The 24,840-nt window shown below is 42.5% G+C and overlaps 1 protein-coding gene across 1 annotated transcript in view; it reads left to right on the top strand.

The window, feature by feature from the left end:
- The first annotated feature begins 345 nt into the window (after positions 1-345).
- The window catches only part of RPAP1 (RNA polymerase II associated protein 1), a 43,774-nt gene continuing 19,279 nt past the window's right edge, over positions 346-24,840 (top strand). Inside the window, exons 1-15 of the mRNA XM_086614180.1 lie at positions 346-390; positions 5,303-5,542; positions 6,524-6,672; positions 7,223-7,315; positions 8,664-8,841; positions 10,871-11,047; positions 14,042-14,248; positions 16,046-16,048; positions 17,832-17,944; positions 18,367-18,465; positions 18,918-19,019; positions 19,800-19,967; positions 22,299-22,478; positions 24,219-24,353; positions 24,533-24,712. Coding sequence (XP_086470306.1) covers positions 5,353-5,542; positions 6,524-6,672; positions 7,223-7,315; positions 8,664-8,841; positions 10,871-11,047; positions 14,042-14,248; positions 16,046-16,048; positions 17,832-17,944; positions 18,367-18,465; positions 18,918-19,019; positions 19,800-19,967; positions 22,299-22,478; positions 24,219-24,353; positions 24,533-24,712 — 1,974 coding nt within the window. The 5' untranslated portion in view covers positions 346-390; positions 5,303-5,352. The remainder of the gene's footprint in view (positions 391-5,302; positions 5,543-6,523; positions 6,673-7,222; positions 7,316-8,663; positions 8,842-10,870; positions 11,048-14,041; positions 14,249-16,045; positions 16,049-17,831; positions 17,945-18,366; positions 18,466-18,917; positions 19,020-19,799; positions 19,968-22,298; positions 22,479-24,218; positions 24,354-24,532; positions 24,713-24,840) is intronic.

The raw sequence follows: 24,840 nt of genomic DNA, 5'->3' as shown, positions 1-24,840 counted from the left end.
TCGTCTCAAGCACATCGGCACCCTCCGATAATGAAAAGGCCCAGGCCATACATTTAGATTAATACAGCTCTGCATGTGCAGGGACGCGGTATTGGATGCAGCTGTCCCATCCGATGAAAGCCAGCCTCCCCGCACCGCACCGCACCGCACCGCACGGACGGGACCCGCCTCAGGGTGCCCGCGGAACCGCGCCCGCGGCGGTATACGCCGCACCCCACGGGGACGCCTCGGCAGACGACGCCCTGAGGGGAGGGGAAAATGGCACCGCCCCGCCCCCGCCGCCGGGGAGGTGGTGGCAAGTGCGGGCGGAAGTGACGTTTTGCCGGGCGGAAGTAACGGCGGCGGGGTACGGCGGAAGTGGCGGCGGTGAGCGGCGCGGCCCGAGCGCAGGTGAGGTGGGGCCCGGCTTGTGGGGCCTCCCCCCGCGTCGAGAGTGCGGGGCTCCCGGTGCGAAGGCGGCGGCGGCAGGCCGGGCCTCGCTCGGGGCAGCCAGCGGCGCCCGGGCGCTTCCCTTTGCTGCAGCGTAAAAGCGAGCGCGGCTCCAGGTGCCGCGCGGCCTCCGGCACAGCGGCCGTGCTCCCCGGGCGCTCTGTGTCGCCGAGTCCCTCCCTTGAGCAGTTCCCCGCCAGGGAGAGGCCCCACCAGGGCTCCGGGCTCCGCCTGCCTGCGTGTCTTTAAGGCTTCGACTCAGACTCGCTCCGGGAAAGCACGTGAGGGCTGCGAACGCGGCGGGAGCGCCCAGACGCATCGGCTCTTTAGTTTATTCGTAGCAGCTTGTTGCTTTTCGTCTTATTTTGTGCCATGCTGGTGCTTCTGTATTGCAGAGAGCCTTCAGGCAAGCTGGGGAAAGCGGCGCTTCCTGAGGCAAGGCACCGTGTGCCTGCACACGGTATGTGCCTGACAGACAAAGCAACAGTCACTGAGTCTTACGTGAGCAGTGGAGCCTCTTTGAGGAGACATTCTTGCAGGCTTTGACTGGGATTTCCCTTCGGGGAGGAGAGTCTTTACAGGTATCTGCCTTCTCTTTAGCAGATTAAAGTTGCTGCCTGTTTTGTCAAGCCTAGATGTTTTAGGCTGTCAGTCTTCACAGTATTGTGTGCAGAAAGTATTTTTGTGGCAGAGCAGAGCATGCATATCACCATTTTGCCAAGAAATGAGTGAGGATTTCGTTGACCACTAATATAGAGCAGACAAATTGTACCTTTCCATTGACTGCTGAGCTGCCTTGGAGAGGCTGAGATGTGACTCTTTGCTTCTCCTTTTAATTCCTTACCTTAACCAGCAAGGTCTGAAGAATATGTTAATTTGAGGCACTGATTGTGACAGCAGGTCCTTGTATTCTTCTTTGACCCAAACCTGAGTAGTAGATTTAAAAAAGGGGAGGAAAAAGTTTTAGACTTAAAAAAAAGGGGAGGAAAATGGCAGGATTCAGAAATCAGTAGGAGTCAGACATGATTCTTTGCTTTTACATGTACTTGCTATCTTTTCTCATTTAACTGTGTAGTTCAAGGCTGTTGTTGTGATGCAAGTGTCTCCCTTGGGTTGTAGGCCTCTGCTGCTGCAGAAGAAAAATGAATTGTAAATGCAGATGAGGTAGAATAAAATAAAAACCATATGGTTTTGGATTATACCAAGTAAGTACATTTTTTTTGTAACCTGCTGGTGCTTGTAAAAACCTTAGGTAGGAATGGAACGGTACTTTGCTCCAACAAATGCCGTGCCTGATTCTTAGGTTGTTTCATGTCTGCTGAGAGTAGTGGCAGAGGTTGGTAACATATGTCTCAGAAGTTTAGATGCTGCTTCTGGAAAGCACTGGAAGAGTATGATAAACTTCAGTTTTTCTGTAAAGTGAATGCCATCCTCTGTGAAACATTGGTGCTGCATTAGTTGGCGATTAGGATCTCTTACTGTCCTAACTGGCCTTCCTTCTTAGGCTCATGCTTGAGCTGAAGTTGGTTAATCCAAAAGTGTATCTTGGCACTTGAAGCAGTCTGTGGCTTTATTACCTTCTGTGTTTTTACGTCTTCTTTTAGCCTGACTTAGACCACTGATCCTGGCTGCATTTGTAAGGCTTCCTGTGGCATTAATGGGCTTTTCAAACAGTATCCATGGAAAGTCCAAAGCATGATGGAAAACTGTTTATTAAGACTCTTAGTGCAGCCAGGGAATAGAACAGCAGATGATAGTGTATTCTCCTAATAATCACTGTGTTCTGGTGTGTGTAGGTGCCAGTGGTCCTTTTACAGCATTTCTGATCCCTTAACATGCATTCCTAGGACAATGTCCTATATATGTTGGCTAGATGGTGATCCCTCTAGGCAAACAGTTTGTGTGCGGTTAGGTTTCAATTAGTCAGCTGCGAGACTGCAGATAACCAGACCATATGATGATGGGGTTAGTGCTGATCATCAGTAGCGTGTTATTTTTCTTGCATGTTTTCTTTGAGAACTGGTGAATAAGAATTACTCCTTAACGATGGCCAGGTAAGTGGTGCTAGTGTTCTTAGATGGCTTCCCGAGGGCATGGAAAAAGTTACCAATAGAAAGCAAACTATTTTCACTACATTCTATCTGTCTGCAAGTGCCATATATATTTAAGCAGTTTCTAGCTGGTTGGACTGCAGAAGGACCAAGTCAAAGGCCTTGGTTGTTTTAAGTTTCTAGACCTAGTTAGAACATGGAAAGAACATATTTAAAGCTTTTATCTGTTTTTGCACTAAACTAATGCCCACCTCTGTATTATTATCTTGTAACTATATTTGAGTGGCCTCTATATCCATATGAAGGAAGAAATGACTTTGAGGAAATGGTTCCTGGAACAGTACCTAACCTCTTTAGCTAGTGACTGCATAGTTGGCTTCTTGTGCCTGACAGTTCCCTAGACAAATGAAGGCAGTTTCAAGGCCTTCTATATTTTTAATTAACATTTCTAATATACAGAGACTCGGACAAGAGTATGTACATCCCTCTGTGGAAGAGGCTTGTTGCAGAAAAGATTAGCAGCAGACTTTGCTTATAACTGAGTATTTTGTGTCTGTTAATCCCAGCATCATCCTCGTTTGGGCTTTGAAGCCTCTGATGGTAGGGCATGAAACACTTGGCTTCTGATGCATGCGGTGCTACTTACGCATATCAAAGAGGGACCTATCAACTGAAGTATGACTATTGGAGCCCCTGTTGTGGCAGAAAGCTCCATAAATAAACAGTAAGTAGGTGTATGCTTATGCTAGGAGTGCACAAAAAAAGGAGCTGTCTGCAGAAGTTGCAGGTTTTGCTATGCGGTTGCAAGGGAACTGGACTGAAAGGGAGTGTTTCTGCATTCTCAGCATCAGTCAGAACTGCAGTGACATCCCAGGTGGTTTTAAGTCCTTCCCTGATAGTAGCAAGGCAGTGTAGCAGGGTGCTCCCTTCCTGCCCTGATAGTGGCCCTGTTCCACAGATGTCCTTGACAGCATTGATAGGAAAGTTGGACATTTTCCCTGTGTGCTGGGAGAGGGTTTTATTGTTCAGAGGGTACAGGGAAGTTCCCCTTGCTGCTGCTGGTGCCGTATGTAGGCTTGGTGTAAATGGAAGTTGTTGTTCTGGGACTCCTGAGCTAACAGCTTTCATTGAGGCCAGTGTTTTGAGATGTCTGACATTGAGCAGCTAACTCGTGATGTTGGCATCGGATGAAGAGATCTGGTTCCTCAGTCATGAAGTGCTGAAGTGAATGGAGTCCCTGGAAACCTTGAAACTTCTGAAAATCCACTTTGTTTTGTTACACCAAACTCTTAAGTCTGAATGGTTTTAGTCCAGCTTTTGCACAAAATGAGAGGCAGGAAAAAGAATTTCAGCGGGTCTTACATGGTTGGTGGTTTTACACTAAGGCCTTGACTTAAAAAAACCCCAAACAACCAATAACCAAATGTAAGACTCCCTGGACCTCTGCGGAACCAGCAGCATCTCATATAATAAACCTCAATTGAGAATGAGCTTCCTGAAAATAGTAGAAATACTCCAAGTGTAGGTCATAAATATTGCATAATTTTTGTGTTTGTTAGCACACTCCCCACATATTTTACAATAAAGTACAATAGCACAAGGCAAAACATGGGCTTCAGGGCAGTGGCTGTGCCTGCGCAATGATTGAACTTTGTTTTGGTCTGAGATTAAGACAGAGATTCACTCCCAGGCTTCGCAATTTCTCATGCGTATTACAGGCTATCCATGTGGCAGATAATTGTGGTTCTAAAAATCTGTATCCACTTTTCCTTTCCAGCTTCACAGTAAATCATCATTGAGTCCTGATGGGCTTTTAAAAGTGGAAGAGATCAAATATGTACAAAATATTTCAACATACCAAGTGTGGGAGGGTGTCAAGCCTGTAGCATTAGTGCTGCTCAGTGATTCAATTAGTGTGAAATGTTTTTGCAAACACTTTACTTGCTGCCTGCGAGATTGATGGTCCCAGGCTCTGGGAATAAGAGGTGGGGAGTAATACTCACAAATATTTTCATGCCCACTAGATGGGAGATGGAATAGTTGCCTGTGTAGTAAGTTCTCATATGCACAGAGGTAAAAGTATAAATACCACCCTGGGCTTTCAACCCAAAACTGGCCTGGGCAGTGAATGAAAGTATGACTTGGAAATGCAAGTCATGCTTGGAAATAGCATGACTTCTGCCAGTAAAAGTCAGTGAAAGAGTGAGAGAGAACTAAAGCAGAAGGACTAGGTAAGGAAGAAAAACTTTTTTTCACTTGGGAGATTTGAGTGGAAAGGAGAGCAAACAGACTCAGTGAGAGTGAGCGCGTTGTCCAAATGTATGTGGACAGGCTCTTGCATCCTGATGGGAATGCTAATGGTAGGATTCTGAGAAGACTGTATGCTGGAGGGGGAAGGTTTGCATGACACTGTGCCTCTGACGTTCTTGGTTGGTGTTGATACCAGAATAAGTCAGATCTGTTATGTTGGACCAGGTGCTTCTGTGGCTTTGCAAATCCAAGGCTGTATTGTTGGTGTTCTGGCAGTGATACACTTGTTGGCTGGGTTTGTGCTGGATGGATGCCATTCTGCTCCCAGCTGCCTGGTAGACCAGGTGTTGTCTTGTCTAGTAGCATGTTCTTCGGCAATGAAGAACAAGATAAACAGTTTGTCTGGGACTGTGGTACAACTAGGTGTGTCCTGGGGTGATTTTGAAGTAGAGTGGCTTGTAGTATGTACAGGAACAGCAGAGTGGGACAAAAAATGAATAGCTTTCCCTTGCTGGTCCCATCCTTTTCCCAGGAAATCCAGTCCTGTAACCAGTTTTCCATGTCTTCAATAGGTTCCATGTGAACAGCACATAGGTCTGGACTGCAAAATCAATAAGGCAGGATGTTGTCAAGACCAAAGCCTGGGGAGTCTGAGGCAGACCTGCTACACTTTCAAAACCATTTCCTGGCAACCAGAGCTTCACCTGCAGTGAAGATTGTGAAGAAAGCAGACAAGAGGAAGGGGGAGAAGGGGAGCACAGATGCTGAGAAACCCCTGCCACAGGACAGCAAGGATGTAGTCATGTTGGATGGTAATTTCCTTTGTGGGGTTCTTCGAGTGACTAGGTTTCTCTGTCCCTTTCAGTGTTCCTCAGTGCCTGCCTTTTCACGTCCCTCTCAACGCAGCACTGTTTTTGCCCTGCATGAGTGTCCTTCTTGCAGTATTGTTTGTTCCTAGCCTTGTTGGAAAATGCATTTGTCCAATGTTACTAGCATCCTGTAGAACCACCTTTCCAATGCATTGCCTTTGTCTACATTTATCAGCTGTCTGTGGTACCTTGCCAGCCTCAATGCAAGAGGTGTTTTCTGTAATTTGTACCCATTGGACGCTCACTGTGTATTTTGCCATCTATCCAGACCCTGTTCTCAGTGTTTTTGAGATTTAGCTCTGCTAACAGCTCCAGCTTTCAGCCAGCAGATTTGGCTTGGTAAGCTTCGATCCTGCGGTACTGTTTTCCTCCATCAGTAATAACTGTAACACTTCTGTCATGTGCTTAATAGCCTCCGAAGCTCAAGGTGCTTTGTCAAAAGCAACAATTCAAATCTTGCAGTGCTCGGTTCCAGATAAGGTAATATGATCCCAGTTTCTGGATAGTGAAAAGGAGGCCTTGACTTGCTCATGATCATACAAGTCACTCACTGTTAGAGCTGGCAGTGGAAATGTGCTTTTCTGTGCCTGAACACCACCTGCAAGGACACTGTTTGTTTCTGTACATTCTTGCTTCTTCCCTTAATACTTGCAGTCAGGCCTCAATACCCTTTCCTGCTTATGGAGCTCTTTGAAAAGACTTGATGCCAATACGTAAATAGTAAAATTCTTGAGCATGTTTCTCTCCACTACCCAGTGCAAGTCAGAGACAGAGCACTCTTAATTGTCTTGTTGTTCATCTTTTTTATTTCTCATCAAAGCAATAATAGGTGCTATATAGGGAGCCTGTGGTCTGGTACCTATTGCACAGTAGTTATATATGAGTAACTTGACTGCTTTTTTTCTTACTATTTCTGCTCCGCAGATATTCCCGATATTCTTCCAGCTCTAACTCCAGCTCCTCCAAAAAAGTCCAAGATCAAAAATGCCTATGTCCACTTTGATGATGAAGATCCAGAGGAAAGACTGGAGAGTCATGATCAACACATTACAGCAGTCTTCAGCAAAATTATTGTATGTCTGGTACTTATGCGATGATCTCGTGTTTCTTTGAATGCTGTAAACTGAGCAGTGGACAGCGATGAAGGGTTCTATTGCTGCTTTTTATTCCTAGAGTGTAGTGAAGCGGTTGTAGCACTGTAGACAGGGTCGTGGAGCACCTTGAGAGAAAAAGCTCATTGGGTGTATTTTTGCTGTCAGTTAAATATGGGTTTGAATCTGCTCTCCAGTCCAGACTGCTTGCAGGTTACACTAGTTGCATGCAGGCACCTGCTCTAGTGTGGATTTGGGTGAGTTTGTAGACTTTCTAAGGGAGATGTTCTTATGGCTCTGTATTGGCCTGGGTTTTCCTTTATCTTATTCTTGGAGTTTGGCAGCCCAGTCTGTTGGAAAATAGCCTCTCTTTGGCTCTAAATAAGTGCAACGTACTCTGAGCTTGTCAGCAATGTAGCAGAAAGCTTGTGAGCTGCAGAGCTGAGAGATTTTGAGTCCACTCTTAGCTAAATGGTATAAAGATGTCTGGGTGTTGCAATGGTTTCTACAAGGCTTGAATTTTTTGCTACAGGAACGAGACACAAGTGCAGTAGCAGTGACCATGCCAGTGCCCACGGGAGACCCATTTCCAAGGACATTTCACCGCTCTGAGATAAAAAGTGAGGTAAGGTTGGGAGCAGCTATTTTATGCTAGCTTCATTAACTATTAAAACTTCCCCACAACAAAGCCTAATGCTTGGTGGGTGGTAGGGCTCAAAATGAGTGAGTTGGCATGCTGGAGATTAGGAGCTGGCTCAACATATCTCTGGCATTACCACCTTAGTGTAGGAGAGAGTTCTTCTACTAAGCTGCTATCAAGTAGGCAGTCCATACTGTGCAATTAAATAACACTGGAATCCTTTGATTTAGGAAAAAAGGTGATCTGCTTCAGCTGACTGTAGTGAGGTGAATCAAATCTGCACTGTTGTAATAGAATTGATCCTGTTCTGTGTTTTTCTCTGAAGAAAAATGTCTGTTAATTTGTTCATCAGGTTTGATTAAGTCCATACTTAACTGAAGTTGCACCTGATTCCTCCTGGCATGATATTTGAATACAGTTGCACAGATTATGTTTTGCAGCTTTCTGGATTTTGACATGTTTTTTTTTTTTCTGAGGCGGTAAAACTGGAAGCTATGGCTGCTATCATCAGTCATTGCTGTAGTAGCGGGAGCTGCTAGCTGAATGGGAGTCAGATGTTGGGAATTGATATGTGATTGATAGCTGTGCTTGCTTTGAAGAGGTGACTTATTTTGAAGGACAGCTTTTTTGAAAGGAAAGAGAAATAAGTTTTAAACTACCAGTTCTGATTACCTGATGCAGGAGTGCACAAAGCAGCTACCAAATGTTCAGACTGCCTTTTAAGCTTCTTCTCTAAACTGAGGACATGCAAGAGTTTTTTTTGCTTTGTCTGTTTTGGATGTCCTGTGCAAGGCTGTTCAGAGCCGTGCCCTTCCATCGCCTAGGCAAGCAGCACAGTAATTTAGTCAGGATTATTTTAGCACCACTTGCGTACTTCTTACTGTGTAAATCTCTTCACCCTGCTGCTCTCTAATCACCTTATAAGAAGCCTGTTCCAAGCATGTGGTGAGCACAGTACAGTACAGCCCCATTTATCCTCAGAAATGCAAAGTATTCAACTATGCAGGGTTTCCAAAGAGCAGGAAAGCTGGAATTGTTGTGTTTGGTGATATTTTAGGTGTACTTGCCTGGCTTGAATTCAGTTATAATTAATCATCTTCCTTCTCTAGGTAGCAAAAACATGCATGTTTTTGTCTCTCTGTCCTAGCATTAAACTGTGAGCTAAAATAAGAATAGCACAGGCACAGGAAAGGGCAGGTGGCTGCCAGCAGTTTCTCTGTCCTGAAGTCTGATCTGAGGGCGTCTTTAGGATCAGATCTATACATTTGTCAGTGGCAGGTGTGTGGGCGAGCCTGGAGAGGAAAGTGGTGACACATGGCTTCCCTGCTTGCAGGTGAAGGTGGGATCTGGAAGAAAAAGCATCTTTGCACAAAAGATGGCAGCGAGGAGAGCTGCTGAAAAGGCAACCACAGCTCCCTCTGCTGCTGAGTGCTTGCCGAGATCAGCTGCTCCGGATGCCCTGGATCCTGAGGGATCAGCAGGAGAGGCACCGCTCCCCAGCATCAGGGATGGTAAGTGGAGAAGGTTCTGCTTATCCAGCCTACCGTATTTACATAGCCTTCGTAACCATAGCATCAGTGCACCTTATCTTTAAATTAGGGTAGCACTGTTGTTGTTCTTAGTTTAGGAATCTCAAGGTCACTTGGAATGTCTGTGACATGACAAGGATTTGAAATGGTTTTAGACCCAAATTAACATCCTAAAAATTGCGTTAGCTTTCTCACTGATTTCCTTTTTGCTTCACACAGGGCCAAACGTTTATTTTTCAAGGTTATTGTCCTCCTTTTCCTCTCTGTTGTATGTAAAGTTTTTCTTGTTTAGTTGTTGATTTCCACAATTTTAGGAGGAGGGTTGTTCTTGTGTCCGATGAAAGTGTTTTGAGACCACTGTGATGCAGGTTCCCACTCCTCCCTAGAAGCTGAAAGCTCAGTCTTCCGTCACCAGATCTGCTGCCCTGAGACTGTGGCATTACTCCATAAGGAATGCTGTGAGGCAGTGCTGATGAGTCAGTGCCACCTCCAGCAGTTACTTGTCTGAAAGCAACGTGACAAAGAAAGATGAAACCAATTCAACTGGTACAAGCATCTCCAAGCTTTTGCTTTTTTTTTTTTGTCTTCGGCAGTCCTATTTGCTTAGGACCACCATGTGTCTGGGTTTTTCCCTGACAACCCTCTTTTTCATGTTGAAATAGAGGCCAGATGTCATCTGAGGGTCATCACCATTTGGCTAAGGTTTCTGTCTGCCCTGACCCCTGTCAGAGAATTAGTAAGAGAACCCTGAGATGTGCTGTGCGGGCACAAATCCACCATCCAGGTCAATATATCATGTGTACTGTAGATCCTGTTACAGTTGTGTATGTGTACATCTGTCTGAGAAACTTCAAAGGGAAATACAGTGGCTCTGTAGCTGTGATCCTCTTAAAGTAGAATGCTTCTAAAGTGTAGTAGCACAACAGAGGGATCAGAAAATCGCTTGACCTCCTCAGCAAGATTGTTGTGGCAGGATCACTAGAAGCGAGAGAAGAAGAGAGGGAGCTCCGTTTCATGTAGTAACAAAATGTTTGTGCCTGGTAATCCTCACCTCAGTGGCTGATGGTGGGAAGCTTACTGAATCTTTTACCAGGTCACTCTGGCTTCTCATCTCTTTCTGCTCAATGTGCAAGACAACTGCTGTGGGAATGACATCAAACCTTACCGATGTTATCATAAGTGTCATTGCTGCGGTTTGAACAGGGGTTTGATGCTTTCAGGGTTGGCTGGTTTAAGGTCATAGAGATATTCCAAGTTGTTATATGGAGGATATGAACAAAACAGAAGGAATGAAGCCACTAAGTCAGGTCCTTGTATAGTGGGCTACAGGACAGCTGGAGACAGCTCACCCTGACCAAAGGAGCGTGTTACCCTGCTGCTAGACTTAAGTGAAATGAGCCTTTAAAAAGGGTTTAGATCAGGTGATAAAGGAGACTTGATTTTGTTCAGGGTAGGAAAAATGCCCCCCTGCTGGAACTTCTAATATGTTTAACCCTTAAAGGTGAATACAGGACATTGTGAGAAGCAAACATGCCTGTGTCAAGAATAGATCCTGTATCGCTCTGGAAACTGGAGTTTTAATTCTCTGTCTCCCTCAACAGTTACTAGGTCATGGTTTACCTGACATACAAACATGGGTTCAAGTTTTCTTAGACAGAGAAAGAATATAGCGTTCACTAACTTGGAAGAACGCTCTGACTCATCAATTATGAATTATGCTCCAGTTTACCTTTTCTTGCTGTTGCTTTGCATTAAAAGCACAAAATTCCTTTCTCCCCATCCCTCCAACTCCTAAAGCAACAGAGTCGAAATGAAATTTGTTGTGGCATGGGATGAAAGCCAAGATATTTTAATTTTGTTTGAAGCTAAACTAAGCTTATTTATGCCTATTTTAACTTGGCTACCTATGCAAAAAAAAAATTATGCAAGCCTCATAATGACAAAATTAAGATGTGTTCATAATGCTTTAGACACTTAAATTACTAACTACTTTCTCTACTGGATCTTACAGATAAAGCTGGTGACTTTTTGACCTCTCAGCGGCCTTGTCTCATAACGGGAGAGGGTCTTGGAAGCCAAAAGAGTGAGCAGGAAGCTCAAGCTATTCACAAAGAGAATTTGGAGAAGCTGCGGTCCATGTCTGAGGAAGAGATCCTGCAGGAGCAGGAAAGGCTTCTGGCTCAGCTGGGTATGTGCTTCCCAAGGTGAAATCTCCTAGAGACGTGGAAGTTTACTGAATGTGTAGGTATCCTGAAGTCTTACCAAATTCACAGATCAAAGATGGAAGCTTGGGATTCCTGCTCATTGCATATGTGGATGATCTAGTTTGCATGTCATGTCACTATCTTATGAGTAAGAATTAAGTGTGAAGGAACTAAAGAGTACTTATTCCTCGTTGAGAGGGGGCTTAGCTTAAGTTTCTCTTGTCTCTCCTTTGCTATGGGATAAGATGGTCCCTGCACTCTGTTACTTTGCACATCAAATACCTGGTTACATATACATGTATTGAGGTCCTAAAATGTAGCTCTTTGAAGCAGATAAGAAAGCAAAGCTATTCTTAGGGTCGCCATAGCAATACCGAGGTGAGAGAGAGCGTTTGAACTTCCTCTCCAAAATAGCTAAGACTTGAGCCAGTGCTGTCAGTACTCAAATAAGGGAAACGTTTGGGCATGTGAGAGATTTGAGTTTGAATCTGTTCTTGGTAGAGCAGAAAAATTTACAACTAGTCTTGAGCTTCTTGAAAAAGTGTTTTAATTACCTGACTGTTGGATGCAGGGATCTGGTCTCTGGTTTGGACCCCTGTTCACAGTGGTGCTCTGGGAATGCCTGTCACTGACAGCTGCTGACAAGACAGGGGAGGATCCTGTGTGTGGTATGTTTGGTAAGACTTTGTGTGATCTAGGGCACTGTAGAACTTGTTGGCATGGGTTTCAATGATTTTGTATGCTCAAGAAGAGCAGATGGACAGATGTAGGTGGCAGACAAGGGCTTCTGAATTTCTCATCACTTTGGATTCTCTAGCATCAAGTTTAGGTGTGACTGTCATTTTAGATGTGTAAGACTCGTGTGGGTTTAGCTTATAGATCATGTTAATGATCTTGACTTCATTGTAAGCAGCGTGCATATAACTAGAAAGATGGCAAAGGAACTGTATAAAATAATTGCAGACAGAATCTTTAGGTGCATCCTTCATTCAGAGAGCTGAGCTCTCCAAACCGCCTGAGGTGAAAAAAATCTTTTTTTAAATTTCACTGCTTATAACAACAGCATGTGTATGAAAAATATCTTGTTTATGCACTTTCTTCTTGTGAGTGATTTGTGATCTTTGCTTCTTGTCCTTACCACTCTGTTTTTTGGGATATTAGTGAAGTAAATATTTAGGGAGTTTAAAAAGGATAGGATGCATTTTAAGTATGTTTGAACAATAAATTACTTCCTAAAACACTGTATTTGTTTATATACCCTATGGGATAAAATTGTAGATCTTTCAGTCGTTGAGGCCTTACGGAAACTGGGAGTAATTTTGACATTCCCAAAATATCTGTGGTTAGGGAATTATGCACGATGAAGCAAATCATAAGCTAAATTGCTTACATATGAACTTGGGAACTGGACAGGCACAGAGATTAGAATTGGAGAGACTTTCTCCATATTCAGGAGTGTGAATAATTTGTGGGTGTTTAATGCTGCCCAGTCTATGAATTAACCTCTTAGTTATGAAGCAGATGAGATTCCATGGTGTGGAGTATGAGGATGGGTAGGCATTTCCATGCTGGGCAGAGTGTTCAGGGTCTTATCATTGATACTGTTCTGGTTTTGCTCATGGAGATTCTGAGCTGAAGTAGGCTTACTTTCTAACATACTGTGCACAGATTGACATAATCAGTGACTTGTTTGTCACCGTTTGTGTGAAATGATGAAATACTGAATACAGTCTTTTCCTTGCTGTGTACAGTGAAGTGTGAGAAAGTGAGAGCTCTACTTGCATTCAGGAAAAAATACGGGTGCTTTAATGAGACTGGGCTGAATCACTCTCCTTTGCCAAGGAAGATTTAAACTGCATCATGAGCAGCAATCACAAGTGTGGGATAGATCCCTACATCCTCTTTGAACTGTTTCAGAGACATGGGAGTTGTTTCCTTTTTGGAATGACTTCTCTCAGGTACAGAGCATTTCTGAATTTCTTGTCCTTTGTCCTCCAAACTATAAATAACCAATGTAGGTTATTATGTTGTATTCTGTTACTTTATATGTCTCTGACACTGCTTATTGAGTATCTCCATACCTTTTAGAGGCACAATGCACAGCCTCTGAGTGTTCATCTCTGGCATGAACATCCCAACGCCATCTTCTAGATGGGCAATGTTCAGAGGGAAGATGTACTCCATCAAAAATGATGTGGGATAGTTATAAGAGATCTGAAAGTAAAACGATGATCTTCTGACGTTTTACTACTTTAGAACCATAGGAATATTATTTGTCCTTCAAAACACCCCTACCTCCCAAATATTCTTCTTTTCCTCCAAAGCGTGAAGAGAATGGCCATGTCTGTTTTCTGGATGTTGTCAGACCATAATAGACTCTCAGGATGGGGAGTCATTTCAGAACAAACAAGATCTCTTTTTCTTAACATAATATCTAGACCATGCACTGCAGCTCTAGTGCAGTTCAATAAAGAGCAAGTAATTCTTTTTTTTTGTCTGTTTGGTGTATTCTTGTAGCATTCAGGTTGATGCCACTAAGTGATCCACAGGCAGGGTAGGCAAAACGTCAGACCCGGGTTCCTCGCATGAGCCATAGACCAGAATTCTCTCCACAATGAATAGTCTTGTTTGGATGTGCCTTTTCAGTGGCAGTGAGGGGGAAAGAAACAATTGTGTCTCTGTTTGTAAGTTGGGAGAATAACTAGAATTCTTGTTGTTGCTTTACCTTGAAAGACATTTATCAGCTCTTTCTCTGATGTCGCCTCCCCAGTCAGTTGTACCCAGCTTATGTGCTGAAGAGGAGGTCATAAAGCAGTTAAGTGCCTCAGTTTGAAAAGATGTGACAGTTGGTACAGAAGGAAAGGGCATGTGGAATGGGAACGAAAAGGCTAAAACATAAATAGCAGGAGCTATAGACATATCAAGTATTTTAAGACTTTCTGTCACTTCTCTGTCTGTCTCTTTGTCAATACTTGCAGATTCCAGTTTAGTTGCTTTCTTAAAGTCACGACGTAGTGGCAATGAAGGCCAGAAAAAGGAATTAAAAATGGAACAGAACAGACCGGAGGAGTTTATGGAATCTCTGCCTGTGGCTCAGCATGGTGTAGGATCATCTCTTTCCATGCAGGAGCTGGATTTGGAAGAATCTGTAAGGAAGGAAGAAAACGTGAAGGTAGAAATCACAGGTAAGAAAAAAGTGTATGTTGTTAATGTTCTGAACATAAATGTAAGGTTTGTATGGTGTTTGCATCAATCCATATTGGATTGGTGTGGCACTTTGATAGCTATCCAACTCAGGATTTTATCATAATATTTAAAAAATAAATATATTTTGGGTTCAAGAAAGAACATCTCTGTTACTTCTAGCTGGGCTTCATAAAAGGGTTGTACACTATGGAACAGAGGTGAACTATTCAGTGGGAAGTCTTGCTTTGTTTTTGAAGTTTGTTATGAGGTCTCTGAAGGGAAAATATGTTTTAAACAGTAGGCATCATTGCTCTTCCGTTCAGTCGTGTGATCAGGGAAGCAGAAGAGCGTGGTAGTGAGATTCAGCTGCTGCTTGAATAATTTCTTTTAACTGGGACAGGTTGGGGACAAGAGGGCGTTGGGCAGGTAAGAGTTAGTGATTTGCTCACAGGATAGCATGGAGATGACAGTCTCACTTCAGGGAAATTGCTCTTGTCGCACATGTTTGTCTTTATCATGACACTGTCCCTGATGGCCCCACTCTGTGGCTTGGATCTCATAGCCCATGTCGTGATTTCCACAGGGTACAGTTCTTTTCGTTGTGCTGTGGATGGAGGGAGGTATGAAGGTGTTGAGTGTTCTGCTTTTTTGGAAGAGTTGTACAGAGCTGTTGCCTCTTATGACAGAACTCTTTAATACTCAATATACACCTGTATGAGGAGAAAGCTGCTTTATCCCCAGCAGCTAGAGCAACCCATGTATTCTCTTGGCAGAGAAGTTTTTCCCCTTAAGCTTCTGCTTTTATTGTTACTTTCCTCACTGCAGCTTTTTCTTTAGCCATTTCTTTTTCTCTGTTGTGATTTTAGGCTCTCATTCTCATCTTCCTCACGCTTTTGTTCATAGCATGTGTCTCTCCCTTGTTAGCATGCTTCTGCCTCAATTTCGTGTCAATTTTTGACTGTCTCCATGTCTTGATCCTCTCTTCTGATTCTTTCTTTGTGTCCCAGTGCAATGTGCAGACTGATTAAAGAGGTCTCTGAATAAATCCTGGATTTCAGCTTCATGTTTGCAAGAGATAACAACCGTTTTCCATTTTCTTGATGAGGGGGATGAGTCTGTGAGTGTATGTGTGTGAACATGTGCAGGAGAAGAAAAGCTGATTAGCCTCTTACTGAGGAAGACACTTCACTGAACAGTCCTTTTGCTGCTTCTCCCCAAGTTTTACTTTTCCATGTATCCATCTTAATCAAAAGGACTATTTTTAGTTGTTTTTAGTTCCAGAACAATTGAGTGCATAAGTAGCACTGGATTAAGTGACATTATTTTACTCACCTGGGAGCAATAGAAGCAGATTGTTCCACCTGTAAAGGCTGAACAAGATTGTCATAGTGCTCTTGGGAATAGCTCAGTGTTCAGAGCATTGTGTGGTGACATCTTTTTCTTCCCATGGAAGACTGCACAGGAAAGAAGAGGAGTCTTCCCAGGATATTTGAAATAACAAAGAAAGGATGAGCTGGAACACAATTATAAAACCAAGGGAAGCCTTTCCAGCACCTGACTTTACGCCTGCAGCCCATCTTGGCCAACAGATGTAAAATATTAATATGACATTAGCACTTAGTGTTGTGATTTTGCATCTGTTCCTGCTCAGAAGTAAACTTATCGTGGATAACCGAGCAGAAATGGTCATTCTGAATATCCCCAGGGAGAGGATGATGACACGAAATGATGACATTGCTCTAAAGTCAAACCTTTCTCTCTAATGAGATAAAAGGGTGCTGTTTCTAATAAACAAGATGGTGAAACCTTTATCCAGCAACTTGTAATCTTATCAAATGGAAAAGGATATTCTGGCACCAAGACAAAAGTGGAAGCAAAGCAGAAAGGGAAGAGGTTGGGTCGTAGCCTTTAATATAACCCAAGGCTGAAAAAGTTCAGTACAAATGTTGCATTCACGCTGTCAGCTTGTGTTTCTGTAAAGGGATTTCTCAGTAACTGAACAATCTGCTGATGCCTTGGAATATATATCCGTCTTTTTCTTGTTGACAAGATCATAATACTAAGGGCTGGTTGTAATATGCGTAATCCTATTCATAGAATGATTAACTCAACCCTATCAATTTAGCGATTAATGAAGAAGGAGAAAACAATTTGTTGAATTACAAATCTCCATAGATTTCATTTTTCTGCTGATTTTACTTCCTCTAGTTTTGCACCTACCACCCACGAATGTTCAATTTTCTTACATTTCAGATGCTTTTTCCTTCTCTTCAATTAAAATGTGTGCTGAGCCGTTGGCTGAAATTCTGCGGAACAGCTTTCTGGCTGGGAAAGATAACTCTTGTGCTTGGTTCCTTGCCTGACTCAATACCACATTGATCATAAGGGTGAAGCTTCATCCTAGAAAAGACGAGTGCCCTTCCTGAAAGTTTATCTGCTAATTGGAAGAAAGCAAAAGGTTAGATTTCAGGCCAGTTATCAGCAGGAAAAGATCTGATATAAAAAGAGTGTCTCAGTGGGACTCAATGTTCCTTGCAAGAGAAGACCAGAATGCTAGGTTTAATAGCTGCGTTGCAAATGAGTTCTGTGCTGCTCCAGCAGGAGTGATGCTGCTGCCTTTCATGCCCTCAGACTGCCTGTTCCTGTCCTTATGTGTGATTTCTCTTGAGATAGCAAAGACTTCTTAGCTCATATCTTCTCATGCTGGTATGGGATAGCATCCTAGTAGTAAAGCAGTACCTTTCCTACTGTTCATATCTTTCCAGTTACATCCCTCCTGTCCCTTCATTTGTGAGATTCTTCCGTATGCTGATCTGTCCCTTTCTTAGGGCAACTCTTGTGATGTCAGGCATAAATGTATTGTTTCTCATATTCTTCTAGTCAAAACTCTTTATTAAGTTAAATCAGTAGTTTCTTCCTTTAGTACTTGCGCCTTTGAAAATCTTGTTCAACTGTCCAGTTTCCTCACTGAGCTGTTTCTCAGGCAAGCTGTGTAAATTTTCAACTGTTCTGATCTTTTCTTCCCAAGCTGGTCTCCTCAAGCCTTTAGAGGGGTACAGGAATGAACAGCAGCATCTCAAATGTGATGAAATCACAAATAATAGTTGCTGTGCTCTCTCCAGTGTATCTAGGCTGAAATCATACTAGCTTCCAATAATTTGTTTGGACCTCTCTGCATTAATGCTTTCAAGTCATTTCGCATCTTCCTTAAGACCTCCATCCTTGGATGATACTAGTTTGCTTTCTCAAAAGTGGAGCTTATATTATTTTTCTGCCCTGGTTCTGATCATTTTGCCCTATTTGTGTCCTGACTTCTGTTCACCTTCTCCCAAATTAGCCTTGTCTGTGAATTTCGTTACAGTGCTATTCCTCTTCTACCTCTCATAAAAGATGAAAACAGCTTTAAACCTTTGATGTGTATGCATCAGCCAACAGTCAGTTTGAAAATTGTTTTCTTCTTATTTTACCTGAATTCTATATTTGATGCAGTCTTTAAGCAAAGTAGTTGGCAAAGAGGGAATAGTATTTTTTTTCATCCCTGCCTTGGAAAGTAAGACTGTTGTTGTTTTCCCCCCCACAAAGATGATCTCCCTGTGAAGCCCAAGAAGGAATGGATTCACATGGATAATGTGGAGTTAGAGAAGCTGGAATGGATGAAAGATTTGCCCTCACCCCGACAGAAGAAAACCAAAAAGGTTTGAAAGTAGAAACTGTTATTTTTCGTGTTTGTATCTGGATTATGCTTCTCAGCAGTAACAGCTTTGAAGGCTTCAAAAACTAGTCCTCTGGTTTCTCAATCTGTAAGATTTTATCAGGCTCAGAGATTTCCCAGTTTCTTCCACAGGATGGGATGATACGTGGTCAATTCATTCTGTAGTGCTCAAGAGAGCTAGGAAGTGAGAGTCTAGCAACTATAATTTGGGATGAAACAGGTCTGAAAGCTAAGAAAAAAGGAAAGAGGGTAGTAAATTTTTTTAAGAATTTGAGGCCTGACCTGGGGAGTTTTTGAACTGTCACCTTCCAGCAGTTGATGTAAGAAGTGGTATTTTAAGTGGTGAATGGAGTAGAAGGCAATAGAAATAATCTTTTTTTTTTTCTCTCCACCCTTTTATTGTAGGGAATGCAAGCTCGATTCAGTTTAAAAGGAGAATTAATTCCTGCAGATGCTGATTTACCGACCCATCTAGGCCTACATCACCATGGAGAAGAGGCAGAGGTAGGTGTAATGCAGTAGAAAAGGCACACCTATTTCTATTTTCTGTGTTTGATTTGGCAGATTCCTGTTGTGTCAAGACTTTCTAGTGACAAAAACCTTAGGAAAGTGCGGATGGGTGATTTTCTTTTGAAACAAGCTCCTGAAGAGAAGTTGGGTCTGCATGCATTAACTGCTTTACTTTCAGAAGACTGTTACTGCTTTTTCTCTTTAATGTCACTAAGGATCTGTGGTGTTGGGAAAAGGTGCACGTGCATCCTTTTCTTAAGAAGTTCAGTTTTCTGCTGTTGCATCGATGATTAGAATCGCTTTTGCAATTGCCACAAAGCAGCAGACAACATTGCATTGCTGTTTATCTCCTGTTATGCGGTATTTTACAGATAATCTTATTTTTAAGGGGCTTGCTTTTATCTGTATCTGAGGGTTTTTTGTTGATTTTTCCTTTCCCAATTTAGAGGGCTGGTTATTCTCTCCAAGAGCTCTTTCATTTGTCTCGCAGCCAAGTTATTCAACAGAGGACACTGGCTCTACAGGTCTTGGGTCGTATTGTTCAAAAAGTAAGTCACTTTGCATGGAATTCCTCCCCATAATTCAAGTTTCTGGTGAATCAGGGCCCAGATTCTCCGGTACTAGTTGTTTGTTTTTTACTGTTCAATGAAGGTGAGCAAAACCACCAGCAAGACATTTCTTTTTCGCTAAAGATCTCCTTACTGTTAGAAGAGTTAAGTGTTGGGACATAACAAACTGAAACCTTTCAAGTTTCTCTGGAGGGAGAGGTTTGCAAGTGTTGTTCAGCAGCAGTGCTGCAACTTTAGTTTTGTTGTTGCTTTGGACACAATTTATTTTTTTGGTGTTATTTTTGTGACAAACCTATCCTTGGCAATGACCCTTTCACTCCTGTTGTCTGACCCAGCTTCATGATGCGTTTTTCTGTAGGAGGTGAGAATGAACCAGCCTATTCGTAGAGCCATGTGCCAATAGCATAAAGCAGAATGAGTACTTCTGTGCACATTTCCACGTAACTCTTCGGGGAAGTGCTAACCTTCTCCCTAACAGCAGGGGAGGCAAAGAAGGAACAGTGTGGTTTTGGGAAGAATGATGGTGCAAAACAGGGTGAAGTCAGAAGATGGTCCAGACTTAAAAGGTTTCCTGCATTAAGGAACTGGAGTTGCATGCCTCTGTAGAATGAAAGAAGGAGAAAATAAAGGGAAAAAAATCTGCACACAGTTTAGCTGCTTCATAGTAGAAACGGGAAGAGGCAAACATGCAGAATGTTGAGATGTATCCAGTTGAGAGGAGACAGCTTTAACACTAGCTCTGTGTGACATATGTTTCAGGCCAGGGCTGGAGAGTTTGCTTCCTCCTTGAAGGGCAGTGTTCTGCGTCTGCTGCTTGATGCTGGGTTTCTCTTCTTGCTGCGTTTCTCGCTGGATGATGCAGTGGATAATGTCATGGCAGCATCTGTTGGTGCTCTCCGGGCTCTGCTGGTGTCGCTTGATGATGAGGTGAGACGATCGTTAAGTGTCTGGGTTTGATTTCGTGCTGAGCTGTTCACAGGAATCAGAAGACATGGTAGGTAGCTTGAACAAAGGCTTGCTGGGTGGATTAGCTTAATGGTCAATAGAATGCCATCGCTGTGCTTTGGGGCAGACAAGGGAGTGTATTATTCAATTTTGAGAGATTCAGACATCTTTTCTCCTGTTTGAATTAGCTCTGACTCATGATTAAATTCAATGCAGGCTGCTGAGGTTCTCTTCCCTTTGACATCTTTACAATCTAGATCAGGCCACTACTAGTGTAAGTGTACAATTTAGTTTTTATAATATGACCTATTATGTTGTTGGCTTCTTGCTTTGTAGTTTTCCTGCTTCTGAACAGATTAAATATCCTCCCTGCATTCCCTTATGCCTCATAATGGTGCTGTTTTCTTTTTCTCTATTGTCCATTTTCTGCTGTTCTCATGTGCTTTTCTTACACTGATAAATACCTTATTTCACCTTCTCATGTGTCTTATTTTCTCCTTGACGCTTTCTCTCCTGTTAGAAGGTTGAAACTTCATTTGGATGTTCAGAGACACTAGAAGGCCCTGAGTAGCAAGATTAAGATGTCTTCCTGGTTGAACAGAAGCAGTCTACCATAGACAAAGCATGCTTTGCCTGTGTTTCTAGTTCCTTCCATGAGAGCTGTTCCTGTGTCACACTGCAAAGGGGCTGCTAATGGAGAAGAGAGGGTAGATCTCAAGAAGCCCCTACAACTTCTCCCAGGCCTTTAAAGCTATCCTTAGTGGGGAAGGGCGGGGGGGGAGGGCAAGAGAAATGAAGGACTGAGGTAGCTTTTTCCACACCTTGCTCCTTTTCAAAGCTGTAAGCCTAATGGAGTTCTGCTATATGAGTCCTGCCCACTCATGGTAGGTAATTAATGCTATGAATCAACTTCTTAATGTGCTTTTCTTTCTTCTGATATTACTCTGGTTTATAACTGTCTGCAGTGCTCTGATTCTCAGATCAAAGCTTGTGACAGGATGTCTTGTATAAGTGGGGGAATGCTGACTCTCTCGATGCCAAAAGCAGTGCTGCGGGTGCTGTGTCAGTATATATTCTCATTTGGAGAGTCCTTCTTAGAGCATTAGATAGGTCTCTGAGGAAGGGACAGGGTTGGAAGTCTGGCCTTTTCCTCCGGAATTTGTAAGACAAACAGGATTTATCCTCAGAATACACACAGAAGATCAACACACATGAACATCATGCTGTCTGCAGGTTTTGTTCATTCATCTCAATGGTTATGGGAAGGAAGCACCTTTCTCTTTGTTTCCTCTGAAGACTCACACGCTGTCTTGTGCTTTTCCTTATCTTGGTGGAAGGAAGACTATAGTCTCAAACTCTGTGTTCCAGTTGGGCTCATAGCTTCATCCCCTAAAGTCAGGCCTCTTCTGACCATGTCATTCCCTCAGTTACCAACTTTGTTTGATATTGTTGTTTCGTGGTTTGTTTTTTTTTTAATGTCTGTTAATAACTTGTGCTTCTTTGGCACTTCCATTTGAAATTTTTCAAAACAACTCAGGTTTTAGTTGAAGTCTACCACTTCTTTTCTGGCTAATGTGGTAGTTATTTTTGGTTGCCAGTTCAGGAAATGTAAATTTAAAGCAGTTATTAAGTAGTGCAAGTATTTGATTTGATTGTCTTTTATATTCTAAAACATTTTGAGGGAAGTAGGTCTGCTATGGGAGCAATCCCCTCTCTGAAGAATTGAAAGCTCACTTACTGCAGTATTGCCCTAGAACTTGAGAGAAGCCGACACTGTCTTTAACTGTGAGCAAAAAAAGATTTGTTTTTTTTTATTGGCTGAAGCTGAGGAGTCTTCAAGCAAAAGCCAAACAAACATGAACAGATACACCAGACAGTCTTTATTTTAACGTACCAAGTTTTACATGACCATTCTGTATTATTTGCGACCTAAGTTCCACACAGGTCTAGAAATGGGAACAGAGCCAACAAATGCCAAATTTTAGAGCCTTGGTGGTTTATTTATTTTTATCTTAAATGTTTTTCACTTAAGCTGCATTTCTGTTACCTGTGTAGTGAATTTAATTCACCTCGCAGTAATTGCTCTTCATGGTTTTCCAAATGTGTGTGGATCATAGGTTAAAATCACTTTCCTGAAAAAGCCTTGTATTCTACTTGTACATGTTTAGAATACCCTTTATTGTGCTACTGTTTTCCTGGGCTTAGGTGGGAATCCAGAAAGCATTCCATAATCAAAAGCATCCTTGAAAGTTTTTTGTTTTCCATGATTTCATTGTGAGAATTTTATTTTATGTGCTTTTACTCTCCTTATAGAAATATCTTGATTGGACTTTCTCATGGTACCAAGGGATAGCTGCATTCCCCTTTGTCCCCAACAGTGAAGAGGAAGAGGAGGAAGAGGAAGGATTAAATGGAACAGAGAAGTCTCAAGATAAAAAATTAAAAGATGAAAACAAGCCAGATCCAGATGTGGCCCGATACGATGTTGTAAAGGTAAGCATAGAGATAGACCTGAAATCTTTTTAAGAAAATAGGCTCTGTGCAGTGGCTACGTGTGCTGTTGAAACATGTATCCTCCTAGGTATGTTATTAAGAACATTCTGAACAAGAATTAGAACTCTTCTCTGGCTGTTGGATGTTATGTTTCTGCCATATATTATCAGGAGGGTAATTGTATTGATCTCTAAAAATGTTGAGACTTGACCTGTGTGATTTCGGTATCATTAAGTATCTCTGACTTCCTCTAGAGAAACTGGAAACAGGCACACTGATGACCTTGTAAGACTTGTTGAAAGGCTGCGTACAGACATGTGATTCAAGCTCACTTACTTGAGCGAAAAGTCAAAGCATTCCAGCCACTATTAAAGTGTCTGTATGCACCTTTGTAAAGTTGAACGTGAGCATTACAGCTAGATAGTTCAGAGCTACTTATATTTGTACAGTGACATTCTTTTTGTATTTGACATAAGGTGTTTACTTAGTATTTCCCTAATTTCATTCTTCATATTTGCATTTCTCAGAAAGAGTTACAGCATTTGGAAGGAATTTCTCACATATTTAAGCCTAATCACATGTTCCTGATAGGAGATCTAAAGATAGCAATTTCTATTATCTCAAACCCAACCTTGGTGGCTAATGCAACTCTGTTGCCTGCTGCAATCGTTAAAACCTGTGATCGTTCCCTTAGTCCATGCACTTGAGCCTGTGTTTGAATGGCACTTGGTTACAGACTTCACTGGGAAAATGAATTGCTGTACTTGGGCATCTGGTCTTGCTTAGAGGCCTCACGATTTCAGATGTATTTTACTAGGTGACACCATTTAAAAAGCTTAACAAAAGAGTTGTAGGCAGAAGAGATGACATCAGTTTGTGATTGTGGAAACAGTTGCAGGGTTCGCCATAATGGATTTTAACTTGTTCCAAGTGGCCCCAACTCAGAAGATATTTGGGATAAAATTCTCCACTGTTACAGTTGCGAAATTTAATTTCACAACAGCTTATTGGCTGTTACAACTCAATTACTCCACACAGTAAAAACTAGCAACTGAGCTGGGTCAGGCCTAGAACTATAACCTTGCTTGGCTGCAACTTTTTGAAAGGATCAGTACTATGAAGGCAGGTGTTGTGGAGTTGCCTTTTCTCAGAACTAGGAAAGCAGAATGCTGTCACTTATACTGAAGATTGTTTCCTAGCACCACCACTGATCATGGTTGTCTACTCTGTGAACCATAAAATAAAAATCACATAATCTCTCTGCATCTCTCTTTTCCTGCTGCAAAATAGGAATTGGTGTCTGTTGTCTGTTTCTATCAACTTTCTCTTGACACAACAGGTACTATCAGACAGAGTGCTGCACTAGGTGGAGGTGGTGTCTAGCCAAAATGATTCAAAGAACACGAGAACCTTTTTTAGTAGTCCTTTATAGGGAAGGCTGTTTTCCTATTCCCTGTTACAGTTCCGTACTCTGGAAAATACAAGTAGCCAAACCTCACCAGTGGTCTGATTCAGAACAGAAGTTTAGTTGTTCCTGTTCTCTTGATTGAACTCTTGCTAGTTTGCCAGCATACTGGCAAATCTGCAGAAACTTATATCTTTGTTTCCCCACTGGTAATTTTAAAACCTTCTCTCTGCAGAAGATGTAATTTAATCTGCTTTTGTCTTCCAGCAACTGCAGTTCAGAGGGCAATTGTTAAGAGCATATGGATTTTTTTTTTAATTTTTTTTTTCATTTAGGGACTTTTGAAGACACGGATCCAGCACCGGCTGAGGTACATCCTGGAGGTGGTACGACCTGTTCCAACAGTAGTCCTGGATATACTGCACATCCTCACCCACATAGCAAGGCACTCCTCTGAAGCATGCAGTCAGGTAAATCTCCCATTGTACAGGAGCTCTGGAATGGTAGAGAAAGGTTTGAAAAAGAGAAGAAAGAAGCAGGTGGAGTTATGGCAAGGAGATTAGATGAACTTGTGTGTTTTGCATGTCTTGTGCATATCCGTATAATTGCATACCTTTGGTTATTTGTGCTGCCTGCTGTTTCTCTGCAGCTGCTTGACTGTCCTCGATTGATTGAGACCATTGTCAGGGAATTTCTGCCTACTCAATGGGATCCCCAAGTGGCTCAACCAGGGTGTTTACTCACCAGCCTCCATGGAGTTGCTTGCGCCACTGCTATGAAGTTCATCAGAGTGTTGGCATCTGGAGGGCGAAATGCAGCAGCCAGGCTGGTGAGTGATTCTCAGAAGAGCTTTTCTGATAGCAAAGGCATTTGTTCTCTATACCTTACTTTCTAAGTAAAGGTAGAGGATTAATTGGAGGTGACTCTGAGCTGAAGCAAGTGCATATGTGTTTTTTG

This window comes from Tauraco erythrolophus, chromosome 6 (assembly GCF_009769465.1).
Source record: "Tauraco erythrolophus isolate bTauEry1 chromosome 6, bTauEry1.pri, whole genome shotgun sequence".
NCBI lineage: Eukaryota > Metazoa > Chordata > Aves > Musophagiformes > Musophagidae > Tauraco > Tauraco erythrolophus.
This window is presented reverse-complemented; position numbering and strand designations above follow the sequence as displayed.